This window comes from Sipha flava, unplaced genomic scaffold, assembly GCF_003268045.1.
Source record: "Sipha flava isolate LNK unplaced genomic scaffold, YSA_version1 269_pilon_pilon, whole genome shotgun sequence".
Classification (NCBI taxonomy): Eukaryota; Metazoa; Arthropoda; class Insecta; order Hemiptera; family Aphididae; genus Sipha; species Sipha flava.
In genome coordinates, this window is record NW_020272933.1 from 415,224 (window position 1) to 435,463 (window position 20,240).

Sequence of the window (20,240 nt, forward strand, 5' to 3'; positions counted from 1 at the left end):
ATAATCTGTAAGCTATTTTTATTATGTATAGACATTTTAAATAATTTTCCTGAATTTCAGGAGAGGTTTATACTCCTCCCCCTTTATGTAAGCGCCTTATAATATTTTTTAATATTAAACTTCAGTTAGTCAAGAAATTTAGTTCCTGAATTAATTAAGACAAATACTGTTCACCGACTATATTTAAGTGTACGCTTTATTTTTGCGGCTAACCATCAGCAGCATGGTGAATGTACATACATATTAACTTCACTGTAATTCATGTCATTGCGCAACGATTTACAATTGTTCAATGATTCATGTAAAGACGTTTTGCTACGAGTGCACCGAAATGGCTTTCGGCGCGCGCGTTCGTCAAACCGATCGTGGAGTTGTTTGGCTTTCACGCCTGGCACCGCTACGGTCGCGTTTAATATGAGACGGGTGACTGTGAGTTGCCGGTTGTGCAGGGGATATCCCGGAGTGTTTCCCAACAACACCGCTCCCCGTCCCGTCCGGTCAGGCGATCCGGACCAACACGTGTTTATCGGATACCGCGCACACGGCTGACGGCGGGCGGAAACGGGCGCCACCGTTGTGCGCAAACCCCCGCCGCACCACCGGCCGCGGACCAGACGATCGGAACGCGGCCCCACTACTTGCCCATTCGACCGGCTGTATGCCTTTCCCCGCACGTTCGTCGTCATCGTCGTTATTACCACTAGTAGTAAACACTTGTTCAGCGTGTGAGCACGCCTTTTACGTTATTACCGCAACTTGGGGATCAATTTCTGTTTATTTGTTATTTATTTATTTATATTGGTTCGCATTTGTCCTTCTGATTTTTGGAAACATTTATCATTTCCCTTCCACTACTGTCAATGTTTTCCGTTCGTTTTGTCGCATTAGTTGGAAAATATTATTTACATTTTTTTTAATCCGTGATTTATGACACCAAAATCATCATGGATATAAATGACGGTGATCAAGCACTACCGGTGATTTTTCAGAGAATCCGGGACTCGGATGTCTTTGGAATGTAAAACTATGCCGCGAAAAAGATATCCAGGGGAAGCCCCTGTTAAATGTAAGTTTTTTAAGCTTTAATTTAAATACGTCAATTATCGTACTTGCAAACTATGCCTACATGTCTCCAGACGTTAAATAGATGTATCGTCATAGTACGAAGTCGATAGAATAAGGCCTCTTTCTGACCCTAAAAAAATCAGGTTTTTCAAAATTTTTTTGGATATGGGTAATACAGGTTGAAGGGATTTGCATAATTATTTATCGTTTCATTCGTCAGTACATTATTACATATATATTTTCAAAACTGTGTACTCGCTAATTTCTATTATATTATTACCGTTGGAAAAAAATTTGTTACTTCGGACGTAGTTTTTCAAACATTAATGTTACTTCGGACTTGTGAAATACGTTTTGACCTTTAACCCTGCTTTTTTTTTTATATCAACTATTGGTGAACCGCGGTGCTTTTCACTGCCATCTGCGGTCTATCGTTAGGCCGAATTGTTAACCACTACATCATCAACAACAACAAACTAAAATATTTATAACAATATCAAATGATACGTAATGTTTTTTAATTCGGTTTTCGAGACGTGGTGGTATTGCATGGTTACCGTAGAGTATGCACTGTACGCGGAGAAATGTGCGGATTCCCCCTGACCCGGTCCGACCGCTGCCGTTGCCGCCATCGCCACTGCTATAGTGCTGTGTTGTCCCCCACTCCGGCGCTACCTCTTCGCCCTTCAATACCGTTCCCCGGTCAAACGGGTCACGAGGAGTCCCCAGCGGAATCTTACTCACAACACACACACACACACACACTCGCGCGCGCGCTCTGGCGCACATACACATACACATTATTCCCACGTTGCCGCTGTGCCCGCGCGTTTGTGTATACACGTACTTACGCACAATTATATATATATATATATATATATACTGATACTCTTACGTTTGTATATATAAATATATTTAGTCGTCCCCCGCGTCTCGGCCACGTCGGCACCAAGGTTCTCTTTATTGCGTTATTGGCATATCGCGGCTTTCCCTCTCCTTTCCCCTCCACCCAGAACTTTATTGTCCGCCGCTCTCCCACCCCCCGAATCCTCATCGCCATACATCCGTTGTACTGGCCAGTGTGTGTGTTTATATACGTGAGAGAGCACTAATGTTTACAACCGGGTTCTCCCGGGCACCTGTTCTCACCGCGTTTACGCATAAATATGATGCCTGACGTGTGAACGAGACGGCGCCGATACCCGCGTGCAGAGGGTACCTATGTTTGGTGCGTGTATCCAAGTACGCTTTCGGTGCGTAGGTACGTACGCCGCTATGTAAACGGTAGTAACGTGCAGTAATCCTACTCTGTTCGTATTATAATAGTAGTATTATAGCAGTAGCGCTTCTAGTAATAATAATAATAATAATATTAATATATCGGGAATCGTTAAGAGTGGGGATGAGGACATTCTAACAAGTGGTTTTGTTTCGATGAGTAATAATATTTGTAATTATAATATTATAGCCCGTAGAGGTGTATTAGTCTGTGTTGTTCTTCCAGACGGTTTTCGGTCTCTGCCAGTCACTTAAAAATTTGCCCTTATTACATCATACATATTTACATCGACGTTTCTGGGAAGTTTGCAAACGCTTGGAAATCCACGTAAGACATTCAAATATTATTGTACTCAGCAGTCATGTGTAATAATACAATTTAACATAATTTACAACAATTAATATAATAACTCGATTAAAATGTACTGTACTTCAGTTAAACGCTTGTAAATAAAATAATAATAAAAACAAACTAGAGTAATATTGTACAACACTAACATAACTGCTATCAAAACAGCAGCTCTTCAATTTATTACTCCTATACTAATTGAAATGTTAGCTGTTGGGTTCATTATAGCCCATGATCACTAATAATCAGTTAACGACTTTATTGATAGTTAAATAAAATTTAGAATTACGTTTGAGTGCATCATATTGCTTATTGATAAGTAGTTCAACTTCATTATATCCATTAAATTATTTTTTATTGTCATTTCTCGCCATAATTTAACTAGAATATTGTTTAACAAATTTTTTAATTACTCGGGCGTTTTCATGTATATTTAAATGAAATTATACGTATTGTTCGCTTGCCTTAATCGAGGTTATTATTGTTGTACGTTGAATTAATAATAACAATCACAGGTGAGTTTACAATAGACATGCGTTTTAAACACTTCAAATATTCAAATATGATGTGCATGATAATTGTCAATGTAATAATACGTATGCGTTATAGAAATTGTACAAATCGGAAGTTAACTTTTGCCACCTAAAGAACGTGTTAAGAATAATATTATATAATTTACACTTAATTCTTACTGTGTACTATAACTTTATAAAAATGATTATGCGTCGAGTTGAATAAATTATACACGTGTTTGAATTGCAATCTTAAATTCATAGGCTGTTGTATAAAGTCCATCATTGTATTTTAAACAGTTTTAAAATAATCGTCATATTTTGGATCTGTTGTGATGCTATGAACAAACGGAGGTTATCATTTTTTCTTCGTTACATATATTATTACATGTAGATATCCGTATGACTGTATAAATATAAATATAAGTAGGTACCAAACGGCCTTTGATAGGCACTGTGTAACCAACACTCACGCATACATATATCATTCTCATGATCCGTACGATTCATATTCCCCATATTATGTATTGAGTATGTTAGTCAAAAAAAAGAAAAACATTTTGTCCTTGATTCTAGAGTATAGGTATAAAATATCGTACAAGTGTAAACCTAATATAATTTTATAATAATTGGACGCGCGGGAGGGTGTTTTCTAAAAAGGTGCGGCGACCATGTTGTTGGTGCGCACGCACGCACGCACACATCGGGTTTAAACCGTATACTTGGCGGGGGGTGGGTTGGCCGTGTGTGTGGCGAGAGGTAGTGTACGGGCAACCGGTTTTTGTTATCCGTGGACTGGACGGCGCCAGTCGGGCGGCACGCCGTCAGCAGCAGGTAAAACGAGATTCGTCGTGGCCCCGGAGCCCGTCAGCACGGCGCGGTTGTGGCGACTGCGATGGCGATTGTCACCTGCTCCACCGCGGTTGCTGCAGCCACCGTCGCTACCATCGGGTCAACGATATCATCGGCGTACACACGTACATGTATATAGGCTGCTGTGCCTGCGTTTTCGAGGAAACGGTGATTGGCGCACGCTAGTTACCGCTTTTTTATTTTTCCTTTTCAACACTAAATAATGACGATATGATGTTAACTTACTGGTATACGAGTTTTTGCCATATCGTGTATCATCATCCTGTGCACCATGCAGCACGTTGTAACTGGTGGCCTTCTTATAACACTGATGACCAGCGGTTCTAATCCACCTCCGCCGCCGTCGTTAACTACCGATATTGTGTTTGATACGCTCTGCAGCAACATCGGGAGAATACTAGCACAATATACAGCAGCGAAGATTCTAATGATAAAATGTTGTTTTCTTAAACGTAACAATTGCGAAGGGTAGTATATAAGGAGGAGGATTAGAGAAGCAGTGATAATATTATATTTCTTTCTTTGCATTGTTGCGTGTACTTCAAAATATATCCATTTATTTGGTATAGCTTTAAGTAAAAATGAAATATCATTGTGTTTCTAAGCAATATAATACGGTCATCCTACGAAGTTTTAATGTTTTTTGAGATAGTTTTAAACCTTTTGGTGTGGAAGTTCGAATCTAATATTTTCTTTTATTTCTACCATGCCTATTTTATTACATAAAACTGTTAACCCGATGTTCTCGTATTTTCATTTTGTTCTATGTTGTGTTACTGAAGTGAATATAAATATAATTGTAAGAAAGTAGGTACTTTTATATTAAATTACTTATATAGATGAATTATAATGAATATATATTTATTTTTTCGTACGGGTTTAATCCAAGTAGTAACAATATATATATTATAACAAATTAATAAATCATAAATATTATTATTGGAAGAAGATGCTGTCCAATAGCTGATTGCATTTAAAAAAGAAGTGTGATCCATACACGAGCGGGTTTAAGTTGGTGCCTAAGGGGGCATTAGCCCCCCCCCCCTTGGGACTAAGCTATCTATTTTACAAAGCAAAGTATTATTATATATTAATAATTATAATAAAATATCCTCAATGGTCATTGTTGAATATGGTACCTATTTTGTATATTATTTTATAAATAAATAGCTCACTTATTTTGATAATTATGTGTATTTACCTATATTTTAAAATGGTTTCAGATTAAAATTGATACCAATAATGTAACTATTTAAACTTTTTCATTATTATGAAAAAAATGACTTAATTATGAGGGACTAAAAAACATATTCTGTAATTTAAAATTTTATATAGATTTAAAAAACCAACTTAATTCTTAAACCTCCATTAGCCCCTCCCTTAGTTAGTAATAAAACCCGCTCCTGGATCCATATGCTTATTTATAAATATATAATATATACCAATCGTGGAACCGGTTGGGTTTGAGTTTGCGAAATATATCTATCGAGACTTTAATACACGAAAAAATACAAAAATTATCCTTACAGTGATCACAAATTAAACCCTATCATCCATTATTTATTTTCTCATTAGTAGCTAAGCATTGGTAATTATAAATAAGAATCGTGTTAAGAAAGTTTTTATTACGTATAATAAATGTTTTTGTTGTTTATAGAATACAACTATAGGGATGGCTCGACATTACTGTTTAATATGATTGATTACATTTAAATTTTAAATATACGAGGGTTTCAATCGCGTGTCCCTGGATAAGATTTCTTGGCCCTAAATCTGGTGCTGACTCATAATTATTAATGTTTGTATTAAATATTTATTGTTTACAAATTGTAATAATATTTTTATATTCTTGAATTCTCACTCTTATATTTTAATAAAAATGGTTTAGTTAATTTAAATACGATAAATAATTATTTTGTTTAATTGATTTTTGTTATTGATATCACATTATCACTAATTACTTTTGTAGATATTAAACAGGCAGATTACATTAGTATTTGAATTCCAATATTTTCTTTATGGAATTAAAATTATATCACATGTAATTTAAAAATTAATGATTTCGGCAGTTTCTGGTTATTTTAATTCGACTGATACATTTCACTTATTACGTTGTTCTGTCTAATGTATTATTATTTATTGTGTACTTATACTATACGTGATATGTGGTATGCGCAACGTGCATAAGCGTACTAATAGGCTCAGATTTTGTAAAAACTTTGAAATGTAATCTTCCGTCATCATAACATGCTTATGATTATTTAAATAAACGATCATGTATTGATATACTACGTGCAGACACCATTACCACACCATTATTTTATCTATATTAGATAATAAATAGTTAATTAGGCGCACTACATATACGTTGGCTTGCCTGGCCGGTATCTCACAGACATATTTTTACAATTACGCATCATATTTTGTATAATGTTTGTTTTAAAAATTAATTTTTATTTTGCAATTATCAAATTAGCGTGACATAATATTTCTGCTTGCACTTACGTGGGTAAGTATGCGTGTGTGTGTGTGTATGAGCATGTGCACAATGTGCGTATTGCGTGCGTATTTATGTGTCGAACGTGATGCCGAAGGTCACCTGTTATATTGTGAAGCTATCTGCTGTTAACATTTTAAAAATACTACTAAAAAAAAACCGTATCGTTCTTTTATATACCATAGAAAGTAACCGATGTCGTTTCAATGAGTGAATGTTTGTGGAAGGTGGTCTGGATTGGTGTTTTACTTATGGTTATTTTTCGCGCCAACTACTAACGAGCTGAATTTTCACTTCAATTACTATTCAGCTGTTTGATAAATTTAATACATAGACTGTAAGTACTAAAATCTTAGCTTAATGTGGTGATTATAGTAGCTATATAGTGAAAGTCGTTTTTTCCATAATTTAAGTTTAAGGACTATGGTGGAACTAATAATTATTACCTAGGGACAACATTTTTTAGCATGCACACACATGTGACATGGAGAGTGTGCAGGTATGTGGAATCGGTTTCTTATAATAATTGTGATTAAGAAAACTTATAATATATCACGATCATGAGACAATTTTACATTTAAATCGCAATAAAAATATTTCTCAATATACGCTTTGTATTATTTTATTAATTATAAATGTTAATGTTCACTGTCATTTGCCGATAAATCACGTCATCCCAGCGTGTTAAAAATAGTACTCGACTATAAATGTGGTGTAACTAGGATTAAAAATTATTAACTATTGGATATTGTGGCTATATTGATTATATGATTAGCGATTTATATACTAAATGTAAAAACATGTTTGAAAGCAAAATTTAGTGTTCTTATCAGCGATATACATACACATAGTTTCTCTGTTCTCCATAGTGAAAATAACGGAAATTATTTTAAATATGTAATATATTATATGTGTATATTTATATAAATATATGGTATATCGCTACCGTATACGATACTTTGTATAAAATTCACTAACATTTTTTTGAGATTTTATATTTTTAAATATTTGTCTGTTAATTTACCCACTATTTGTCTTTTCTATACTAACTCCCTTATCACTTGTGCTTATTGTAAATCGTAATTTTACTGATTGTACAATTCTCTAGCTTAAAAAGAAAAAAAAATATTTATCGAATAAATGTATGAAAATAGTGACCATTTTATGATTTTTGGTAGTTAATTGTAGTTATTTGTTTGTAGTAGGTTTTTAATTTTTACATAAAATCGGTTATTATTCATAGATCAGGTATTCATTAAACATTATCAATGAATACATTTGTTAATCTATATTTATTGTTTGTCATGTGTGATGTAACTGATGAGTTTATAAATACATTTTAAAATTATATTAATATAAATTATTTAACATTTATTTTAGAATAGTATTGTTTCTGTTTTCATTATTATAAATTAGTAATAGAATAATCTGTATTTAAAAATTGTAATTGTTCTAATTTTATACACGGTATGTTTATTTATATAATTAATTTAATTGCACTAATTAACACTGTTAACAATAAGAGTACTTGTGTATTTTATCTATTTGCATAGATTTTTTTCGAAATATTCAGTGACAATATACCCCTTCCCCTTTAACATTTAATACTTATAATTGTGTATTGTATTATATTTCGTGATAACTAAGTATTTGGTTGAATTTTTCATATAAGTAAACAGTAAATCTTTAATTGGCGTACTTAATAATGTTTCAGAATTACAAGATTCGTAGTTTTTCTCATTACTGAACATTTTTAAAGATCTTAGCAAAATATTTTTTTGAATCATCGATAGTAAAACAAAATAATAAATTATATTTATATTTATTTTTATAACATATATTGGTAATTTTTGGTGCATGTATCGAAATGGATATTTAATAAGTTTTTAGGGCACATTTTATATCATTGATTATATCAATGTTTTTGAACTTCACAAATACAATTGTCGGACGTCTGAGTCGTGGTGTTACTACTTAGTGATTATATAACAATTATGTGAATGTACATACGTACATCATACATAATTAATGTTTATGAATGGGAACGGAATGCGTTTATAATAATCGTTCTGAAATTCAGAATATGATAGCTTTATGGAAAATAATAGTGCTGTTTGGTCAAAATTCGAATAGATCGAGACTATGTGATCTATGCGGGTGCGTGGCTGCTGGCGTGATATGCGCCCGACGGTAAAGGTTCGAAAAAAAAAAAACTGTGTTGACGGCCAAAATTCCGGCCCATCCGATTACATGTGTATCTATTTCGCTGCCGACCTTCACAAAAGACCGTTCGTATGTGGTTAGCTCTGGGTTTAGCATCGTCACATTGTTTGCCTCCATTATTATTACTTGTGCCGAAGTGACGAGCGCGGCGCGTGTTGATGCCGCGATACGATGGCGGAGGACAGATGGTAAAACCGGTTCTTCTTGAGTTCTTCCTGCACGCACGCCGTTCGGAAAACGCAGAAATATATGAAAAGGAATTAAGAATAAAACCTGTCACGCCGGTGTCCCGTGCTAGCACGTTCGATCAGTTTATCCCCCTAATAATGACCGGTCGGAAACAACACAAAATCAACGATAAAATAACAATCGCGATCTCATGTCCTCTCGTGCCGCGCGTTTAAATACCTATTTATAAAAAAAAAACAATTGGACGCATATTGATTACTGATAATACATTTCTGCATTAATTTCACTGCGCGCGCATGCCCTGTGTGTCGAACGCCTGCATACGTTCGTCGTTTACGCTCGTTATTGTTGTTGTTGTTATTGTTTCCGGCGCAGATTCGCCCGAAAATCTCGTGTTCGACCACCGCGGCGTCCCACCACGGTCTGTAGGTGGTGTGTAGCGGTTGCCGGTGATTTGCGGCGGCGGGATATTTGAATAGCGTTCTTTATTCTCTTCTCTCGGTGGCGACGCTAATATTAGCTTTTGGCTCGTCTAAGTTATGCGCGCGCTCTGCCCACGTACACGAACTCGGTATACACGTATACGCATCACGCAGCGTTGATAACTATGTATATATAAATACTGTATGTGTACGTAATATATGTTCGCATACGATTCCATTGACCTCGCTTAGCTCCCTCGTGCGCTATATATTATTTCCGCGCCGTCCGAATATTGTTATGATTTGTATTTATAAATGCCGTTTGCTTGTTACGTTTCAGTGGACGGTACGATCGAGATGAGTCCCAGCCACAACGAGAACAAAAGTGAGTACATACCTATCGATTTCACCTAAAATAATTCCATATCGGTTATCCGCAATCATTTGTATACTCATGTATATATACATTATTTCCATAAACATTAATAGGGATGAGGCTTGGAAGAGCTTAACCCTCCCTGAACATCTTAAGCCATCGTTATAATATGTATGTAATAGGTGAAAAACGAAAGCCGCCCTTCATTTTTGCCCTGAAACCTTTTAACAAAACATATGCATTTGAAGACCTTGTTGACGTCCATCTATTTATTTAAATTTACTTGAAAGTTGTGAAACTAATGGCATACAAAACCTAAATGCCATTAGGAGATCTACCTACTGTGGTCACATCACGTGTGTTTTATGGTTCGTTGACAATGTATTATGCCCCTCGTCCCCTAAAAGCATATGATGTTTGACCACTGTAGTTATATGTAGTATACCTACGTTAAGTTCGAAACCGTTATTGGCGTTCAATTGATACTAACACTGATTCAATAATTGTCGTGTAGTGCATCTTATTACACACTATTTTTTATGTTTTAATTATTAACGTATTCTACGTTAGCGTGCATTTTAGTTGATTGAAAAAAAATTATGTGTAGATTAATTTTCGAGTGATTAATAGTGACATTATCGGTGGAATAAATAAAATATGTACACTAGAGACAAAGGTGGATTTTGGATATATAGGGAAAAAATGGTGACGTGGTAATAGCCTCTATCGTTGGGATTTTAAATTGGTGAAATTACGATCAAGTTTTCATTTTACTATATATATCACCCATGAATGTTATTCGCTCCATCTTAAACAAGCTTCAGATCCGCCTCTGCTAATACATAATATTATTGTGGTAGGTTCGCTTTTTACGAGAAGATGGTGTATTGTTAATAGTATTTTATAATTTTAACAAGTGTTTGTAATTAAATTATAAACACTCATTTTTTTTTTTTAATGCCAGTTTGAAAATTATATACGATCAAAATAAGATTAGATTTTTTTGGTAATCACAGTTTTTCTTAATTTTTTTTCTTAACTTAGACGTCAAATTTGCAATACTATCGGTTATTTTCGTTATTTATCTTTAGAATCCGTTATTTCTGCCGTTTCCAGAGTACATATTCTGCAGATGTAATATTACTATTGAAACTAACTTATGACCTCATCACCACTTATTGTCCTTACATGGATATTATAAAATAAAAATTAAAGTGAATGCGGACATGTTACCACATTTTATCTATACCATAAACTCAACCACATTATAATCATTTATCTGAACTTGATTTTATCCGATATATCAGAAGAACTTACCGAAGAAGTACATATATTGATGGAGATTTGGGAAAGAAAATATTAATTGTAGACCGTAGTTGTTAGGAATTGTATAACGTACTTGAGTTACCAGGGACAGCGCGAGGGGAGGGCAATAGGGGCAGTTTCCCAGGGCCCCGCGCCTTAAATTATAATTAAGGCCCCGCGGTTCTGATTTAACTGAACTTAAAATATTTTATTAATAGAAATTATAAGACTCAACATTTATTTTGCTCAGGGCCTCGCAAACTCTAGCACCGTCACTATGGATTACTGTAGTGACTACAGTGTAGTCTATTAAAAATTAAACATTATTAACATTTTTATTAAACATTATTTTCAGTTCGTCAATAAAATTCAAATTTTAAGTATTTTTTGTCAATTTTGGTAATATTTTGGTTTTAATTAATATTTTTAACTTGAAGTATACTGCATGATGTAAAATAGATTATATATATATATATTTATTTATTTATTTATTTAATCTATGAATACAATAAATTACAATACGGATCCCTATATATACTATGTTATTTGATTTAAACAATTTGTTATTATGTTATCATTATTGCGCAATTATATTTATGGGTGTATGTAAACTCCGCCACCCACCATAAGTACCTTTTTTTACTGTAAATTCCGCCAGGAAAAAACAGCTAAAATTAGGTTTATGTAAACTCTGCTACTGAAAAATATCAGGTAAAATTGAGTTCATGTAAATTTCGCCAGTGAATAAATCAAGTGATAGTATAAAATTAATATGATAGATTATTAAAAAAAAAATTATATTATTATATCATATCATATCGTTCATATTAAATATTTAAATCATAATAAATAATCGTTATACCTAATAATCTAAAAATATATAGTTATATCTTATATATGTAAACTAAAATAATGTAATATAATTAGTAAATATTCTAAGTCTTGTATTACTCAATTAGTGTAACTATTTATAGCATCCTGTAATACTGTAATTTTTCTTTTTTCAAATTTTGTAGCTTATTTACTTGAGATATGCCATTTAATTTATATTATGGGGTTATTTTTATTATATGGGTTTAAAATTCTGTAAGAACTAAAAAAATGAATATTCGGTTGACTTTTATTTAATGAATTTCTTAGACGACCATGAAAGGATTCGCAGGCAAAACGAAAAAAACTGGCGGAGTTTACAGTCGCCCATTTTTATATATCCTAATTTGTTTTATGTTATGCGGTGACACTTAGGTAGTTCCATCGATTTTAAACTAATTAATTATAGTATTTATTATCAATGATATTATGTACCACATCAAATATTTATCTAAATTTATCATTCATGTAGGTAACATAATATAGCCAAATCACATTCCGTGTGTGATGTCCCTATAGTAGGTATAGAGTTTCGAACTATAAATCTAGAATTATAATAGTATTTACTAACTTGTTTTAAAAACAAAATAAGTTTTATGATGTAATTCTCGCTGATTGTAATACATATTTACGTACCATTTTTATTTTAACATTATTATAATTTTTGAGGTAGTTATAATTTATTGCTAATTTAGTATACATCTATTATTGTTTCTGAAATTACTAGTATAAAGTAAATATTTCATTTTAAGCTGTTCGATAGCATTCTTTTAAATTTAATAATAATTTTTGGTGTCGAATATTTAATATACTATTAATTGTTTTTTTTTAAAATTAAACAATAGGAAGATCACGAGAAAAAATGTCTCTCCTTACCAACCAGTTTTTATTTTACTGTTAAAAATCAATTCAGCAGTGAAAATCAAAAATAAAATTTTGTTCTAAATAATCGAAAAATAATTATACAAGTTAAAATTTGAGATGTTAGCAAAACTAACATGTACGTCAAATAAATGATTAATGTCTCCTCTTATCATTTTGGTATGACGTACCTACCTAAATAATATTCTACTATAATAAGCATTTTTGAGAAAAGCATAACATTTCATAATTTTTATTTATTTTTATTAATATAAGTGATTAAATTGCAGCAACTGCCTAAAGTAAATTAGATTTAGGATAATATTATCATTAATCTATTGGAAATTAGTATGCATATATTATTATAATATATTTTTCTTATCTAATAGACTATTATAAAATATATTTTTAACGCGATTTTTAATTATATGGTTCATGAATAATATTTAATAACCTAATCAACCATTCTACTTGTATATTAATAATATGTTTAAACCATCTTAAAAGTAGATAATAATTTGTAAAGTATAAAAAAATTCAAGTAATTTATACTATCAATAACACACAATTGGTTTGTAATATCAAAATATAATTTATAATTAATGTTTAAAAATGTACTATTTTTAATTATTTTCTATATTATAATTTATTATACATTGTTTTCGAACCCTATTATTTTTATGTAATTGACGTATATTTGTATTATTTAATTCGAAGGAAAATGTTTTTTCTATAATTTAATATAAATAATAAATATATTATACACGTCACTTAACTGAGCCAAGTAAATAATTTTACTAATCAATATGTTTAAATCCTATATTTTTATTAAATCATTAATGTTTGAGTAAATTAATTTGTTTAGATGTATTTATAATATAAATAATAAAACTATACGGTGTATGCAATTATATTTACATTTAGGTCTAAGAATAGTTAGGTGTAATATATAATATCACCATCATCTCCATACTTCAGAATGTTAATTGAAACTACATTTAAGATCACGGAAAAAGTTTTCATCTGTAGTATAATATATAGCTTATTTAGTCTAATATAAATTCGTAATTTTAATCATATATATTTTTTAAATTACTATCCAGTGCGATTTCATTGATTTATATGTAAGCCTGATAGTGTCATACACATAATTGCGTTTTAACGCTAAAACTTTTTACCACCTGTATCAAATTATATTTGAAAGTTGTTAAATGATACGATAAAGTATTTTATTCGAACTATGGTATTTAATAGTTATTATTTCAAATGTATTTTTTGTTTTTATTAGACGTCATGTGTCATTCGGACAAATCATCGCTGTCGGCTCCTTTGTCGACTGGAAACTACTTGCATAAGAAATTTAAAAAAGTCGCAACAGCAGATGATTGTCCCGAAGTTGCTGCAGTTCCCGCACCTGTGTTAACCAATGATGAATATTCTGTTGAAGGTGTTTGGAGACATAAGTGTCCATACTGTAAAACTGTATGCACAAAGCCTAGTGCTCTTGCTAAACATTTACAAGTACACTCAGATGAACGTCCATTTCCATGTGAAACTTGTGGATTTGCTTTTAAAACAAAAAGCAATCTGTCAAAACACTGTAAATCGCAATCACATACTGAACGGTTGGCTAAGGAAGAACCAGAAGAGACTAAGCCAAAAATATACAAACCAAAATTTCGCACTACTTCAATATATACTGAATTGGAAGAAGATAGATCAAAGGATCTTAAAACCGTTATAGAGACTGTGCCTTTGTTAGCATACAAACAAGAAGAAGATTTTTCTCAGCCTTTGAATTTGACTGTGGCATCAATTAAAAAATACCAGAATGAAATTGCTCCGGTCGAAAATGGTCAAAATGAACTAAAAGGTGTTTACAAGTTGCTATTAAACCAAATAAATAAGTGTAATGGAAACAAAGAGCAACCTTTTTGTGAAATGTGTGGCTTAAAATTCAATAACAAAGAAGATCTGGTCAGACATATTTGTGACCGTAGTCCTAATGAAACTAAGTATCCAGAAACTAAAACGGTAGCTATACCACTTCCGTCACCTGGTCCATTGTTGGGGCGTACACCTTTAGTTGAGTTTCATAGATCGAAAGAACCTGAAGTTCCAAAACCAATTTTGGTACGTATGGGTAACTTAGGACAACAGCAGGATATGCTTGCTATTTTTCAATGTGGTAGAGACGTACCTTATGTACCAGGTATACCGGGTCCAAATACAGTAATCCCTCATCAATTTCGGCCACAGTATGAACCGAAAAAGTCTGAACCTCCTCCTTTGAAAAAACACAAAATGGAAGAAGAATTCGTAGTTTCGACATCCCACCATCAGGTAATTATGATATAGTGCTAAATTTATTTATATTAAAGTGTTTATTTGATATATTACATTCTCAATTTTTTTTTAAAGATAAATATGAAAGTATACTTATCGCCTACTAATATGTAGTTTCATCTATTAGTTTAATAAATGCATATATTTGAATTTATTCTATACATTTATACTTATTATACTTCCAAAGTACTAATCTGTAAATTATTTTTAAATTGGGAACTCATCCAACATATTTAAATGACGGGTAAATCCTCAGGGTCACATATATGTGATATCTAAATAATTTATTGAACTCTATTATTTGTTATTATTTTTTTAATTCTTATTTAATTGAAGTTATCACATTGTTGGTATATTTTAGAATGTAATACTTATTTAACTCTTGTAATGCCTGGACTGTAAACATTAATAAAAATATAATTCCATACATATGTAAATTTCTGATTTATTAAATTTTGAAGGACGTTCACCATTAAAATAATTATAAATAATAAGTTCCATATTAATAAAATAATTACTTATAATAATATATATTTATTTTGCATATGCTTGAAAAACAGATGAGCTGAGATGATATTATAAGAGTATTAAAAAGAAAACAATTTTATAACAAGAATTTTTAAAATACTAAAAATTTAATTAACAAAGTAATAAACATTTAAATACAGGAAAAAAAATTGTTAAATTTAACTTTAACTTTAATTGGTTTGGTACTTTTCTACAGATCTATTGATAGATTTTATGTAAATAAGATAATGGAGGTTCAAATATTAACTTAATGGTGTATATATTTAATAATTGATAATTTCTATCTTTAATAAAACAATGTTATAATTATAGTTTATTTTTGATTGGTCAAGATTGATCATTGACTGTTATTTATATGTAAACAATCTGTTAATATTATATTGTTAGTTGTTGACATTGAGTTTTATTGTATTAGTATAGTCTTAATAACTAGTAAATGATGCAGTGTAAGTATACTTTGAGTTCTATATTTCGTGACGCAGTCATCACCTAAAATACCTATTGGACCAATGATAGTAATAAAAATCATACATGTAGTTCTCGTATGTCCTACCATTTATACTTACCATAAATTAAATTAAATTATATTACATTATTAAATTTTCAGATATTAATTATTCTATTCAAATTAGTGATGGGAAAAATTCTAATTTTCGGAATCTGAAATCTGGATTCCATGTTCCTAAATCCGAATTTTACTCTAATCCAGGGTATAGATTTTAAAACTTTTAATTTGAAATTATTTTCTTTATGAATTATTTATAATAAAGTCATAATAGGTAACTATATATTTATTAAAAATGTAATTAATTAACTAATTTAAAATATAATCTATATAAAAAGTAAGTTTATACGATTCAAAAAGCATTTATAATTAAAATTTAATTTGAAATAAAATAATACAATTAACAAAGTATCAAAACTGTTATACCATATAGATTCGACAATCTAAATTATATTAAGGACAAAAATACATAACTTCGATTTCAAAATCCAAAAATCCAAAATTTGTATTTTTTGTAGAATACGGATTTATGTTATTTATATTTACCAATTAAAATACATTAAAAATAAATTTTATTTCCAGGATTAACTTTTCAATTTGACTTTTTAGATTTTAACAACTACAATAACCACCACTACAGTCTCTCAGAAATTTGTACGACCAACATCATTAGCATTCAAACCAGGAACATTCAGTACTAACCGCATGTTACCTGTGGTGAGTCCCGATACTCCAAGACCTAAAAAAAGCTATCAACAGTTGTATTTAAATGGTCATGCTTATACATATCTTGGATTAAAATGCTCGACTAGAGTTTTTTATTGTACACTGACCAAATGTCAACCTACATACACTATTCTTCCAGAAGTTAATACCATTTCCATGTACTCAAATTGGAAGGTAAATAAATATTTTTATAATCATATCAGTCATTTTATTTGTAAAATTTTTTTAAATAAAAAATCATTTATAAATACCATAATTATCACTCTAATTTATAAATATATATAAAGGGTTAGTGAATAATAATTTAAACTATTTTAGATATGTTCTGATATGGGAAGTAATATATTGGGAGTTCGAGGCATGGACTTATATGACTCAAGCCAACGTAATCATAAATATACACAAGCTACTCAGTCTCATGACTATATAGTTGCTCATTCATCTTATAAACACCAAAAGGTATCTGATCAAAGAAATAAAGTGGAATTCAGCTCTGTAGGAAAATTAAAGATCTGTCCCGGAGGTTTTGAATCCAATGAAGATTATGTTTATGTAAGAGGTAGAGGAAGAGGGCGATATGTATGTGCTGATTGTGGTATACGTTGTAAGAAGCCTTCAATGCTCAAGAAACATATCAGAACTCATACTGACTTAAGGCCATATACTTGTACACAATGTACCTTCAGGTAATATTTTTTTAAAAATGTTAATATTAATGTAATCATTTTTTATTTATTTTTTTTTAATTAAAATTAAAATTTTATAGTTTTAAAACTAAAGGAAATTTGACAAAACATATGAAATCTAAAGCACATTTTAAGAAAGGAGTTGAACTGGATCTAAATCCAATGCCTATAGATGATATTAAGCAATTTGATTCTGAAGATATGGAAGATTACTCTGAAGACAATATGGATGATGATGATGATATTGATGATGAGGATGATGATGAGGAAGCTGTAGATAAACTTGGATGGCGTAAAACTCAATCAGATTTTGATGCAGCACGTTCATTATTAAGACTTTCACAAGTTTGCCCATCACAAATACCTCAGTCAAATCATGCAAAAGCTGGAATATTACCTTATGATCACCGACCAGTATCATATCCATATCAATCTCCTTTATCAATAGCTGAGTTTGAGTTTCAAATTAATTATCAAAACCGAACACAAATGAGTTCACCTATGCAAACTTCTAATCGTCTTGAAGTATCACCTGTTTCATCTACTACAGTTTTTAATAATCCAGTGGTTGTTCAAACTACACCTACAGATTTGAGGCACAATGTAAGTGCAATTTTAAACAGTAGCCCAAAATCTATTGTCAATAAACCAATGGATCTTTCACGTTTTGGTGGCACTAAAGAACTAGAACAAATAAATAAATCTCAAGTGGCTGGATCACAGTCTTCGAAAAAACCAAAAGCATTATTTCGACAACCTACTACGAATGGTCCATCTCAAAAATATACTAGGTATTTTTTTACATTTTGTTCAATTCTTTAATAATATTGTATATATAAAAATTTTGATTTTAGTATTCTTGAAGATGGGCGAAGTAAATGTATGGTATGTGATAAGGTATTTAATAAACCTAGTCAATTACAATTGCACATCAATATACATTATTTTGAACAACCATTCCGTTGTGAAAGCTGTAAAGAATCATTCCGAACCAAACATTTGCTTCAAAAACATTTGGATTCTAGCTCGCACTTGAATAAAGTAAAATATAATTTTATATACAAATAGTCGAATTTGTATTTAATTTCACGAAAATTTAATTTTCTTTTTTTTTTTAGGTGAATATGATGTCCACTCAAGGATCAATTGTTAAAAATCCAAGGCCATTTGAGTGTGCTGATTGTCAAGTTGGATTTCGAATTCATGGACATTTAGCTAAACATTTACGATCCAAAATGCATATACTTAAATTGGAGTGTTTAGGGAAAATACCTTTTGGGACATATGCAGAAATTGAACGTTTAGGATTGAATTTAAATGATATTGATACCACCGATTGTGACAGTGCTTTAAAAAGTTTACAAGCTAGCCAAAAAGCCATATAACCAAATAATTAGTCACGAGTATGTTTATTTTGAATTTATTTTTAAAAATGTTTGCTATTCTAATAATGTACTTTATATTTATAGGTTAAAGTTGAACATTTGGTTTTAAAATTTGTGTGAAAATTATGATGCGCTCAACATGAAAAAAAGACTGATCTCTAGAGTTCGAGGGGGTCGAACAACTAGAAAATTGTGATAACATGAGTTACATGAACCACCTAAGGGTCTACAAAGAAATTTTGCTCTATCACAGACCACTAAGGAACTGAGCAGTTACACAACATTTTTATCCAATTTATTAATTACTTTGAATATTTATTTATACTCATATTTATATTTTGTAACTGGGTATGTAAAAAATTATTTGAAAATGTTATGTAATAATTTAGTTATTTAATGTTTTTAATGTTTTAAGTTTTGTGAATATAAAATAATGTATCCAATTTTACTTGGTAAAATGTTTATTTAACATATAAGCAAGACAAGTGGAACATGTAGCCTGTTAAATAATATCAATTCTCATGATGATCTTCCTCGACTTTTTGTTTTATTTTTGTTTTAGTTTTTATCTCTTAGGTATTTGATTACAATATTTAAATATAGTTGATTGATTTTATTGTATACATTTTTTTTTTGTGACAACAATAATCCACAGTTTTTTGTGGCTATTGTGTTTATATTATTTTTGGTATACTGTTACGTGTTTTTAGAATTGGGATGTACTTATGTTTGAATACACAAACATAATTCAAATAAACTCAATAACTGTTGAATAAGAAATTTATGAATTCTTTACTTTATTAGTTTTTACATTTTAAAAAACATAATCAAATATTTATTGTATAACTGTAAAGAAATGCTTGATGCAAATTTACAACTTAATTATATCATCAAATTTATTATTAAATATCTGCAGAAGTTAAATTTAATGATAATCCAAGAAAAAAGTGATAGACCAGTCCAAATATTTCAATTTCAACCCTTTGATTAAATAACAATAGCTTGAGTTAACTTTGCTTAGATGTTGGAGTCTTATAACATACATTAGGTTAAAACAAATTTAATTTTTACCGGAATGAATATATTCTTAAGTTCCATCTATTAAGTATACAATCAAATTATTTCATGAGACTTCATACAGGATTACCATAACAAAAATGGTTTACAGAAATAACATGTTAAAAACAATATTATATCTATATACTATTATAATAGACAATATCTATTCACTTTGTTCAGATTAT

At 30.8% G+C, this 20,240-nt stretch overlaps 1 protein-coding gene across 5 annotated transcripts; it reads left to right on the forward strand.

Annotated features, from left to right (window-relative positions):
* Window positions 1-691: 691 nt before the first annotated feature.
* On the forward strand, window positions 692-19,137 carry LOC112685182 (gastrula zinc finger protein xFG20-1-like). 5 transcript variants are annotated; one of them, XM_025556987.1, is made up of 10 exons: window positions 692-1,066; window positions 2,570-2,671; window positions 9,749-9,793; window positions 14,109-15,163; window positions 16,809-17,099; window positions 17,244-17,611; window positions 17,692-18,402; window positions 18,466-18,652; window positions 18,730-19,014; window positions 19,081-19,137. In XM_025556987.1, the coding sequence occupies exons 3-9, from the start codon at window positions 9,766-9,768 to the stop codon at window positions 18,994-18,996; spliced, it is 2,907 nt and encodes a 968-aa protein (XP_025412772.1). In that variant the 5' UTR covers window positions 692-1,066; window positions 2,570-2,671; window positions 9,749-9,765; the 3' UTR covers window positions 18,997-19,014; window positions 19,081-19,137. The 5 variants fall into 5 exon arrangements, with proteins under 5 accessions (XP_025412772.1, XP_025412769.1, XP_025412771.1 ...); XM_025556984.1 differs by lacking the exon at window positions 2,570-2,671; XM_025556985.1 differs by lacking the exons at window positions 692-1,066; window positions 2,570-2,671 and adding an exon at window positions 2,151-2,326.
* Window positions 19,138-20,240: the final 1,103 nt, after the last annotated feature.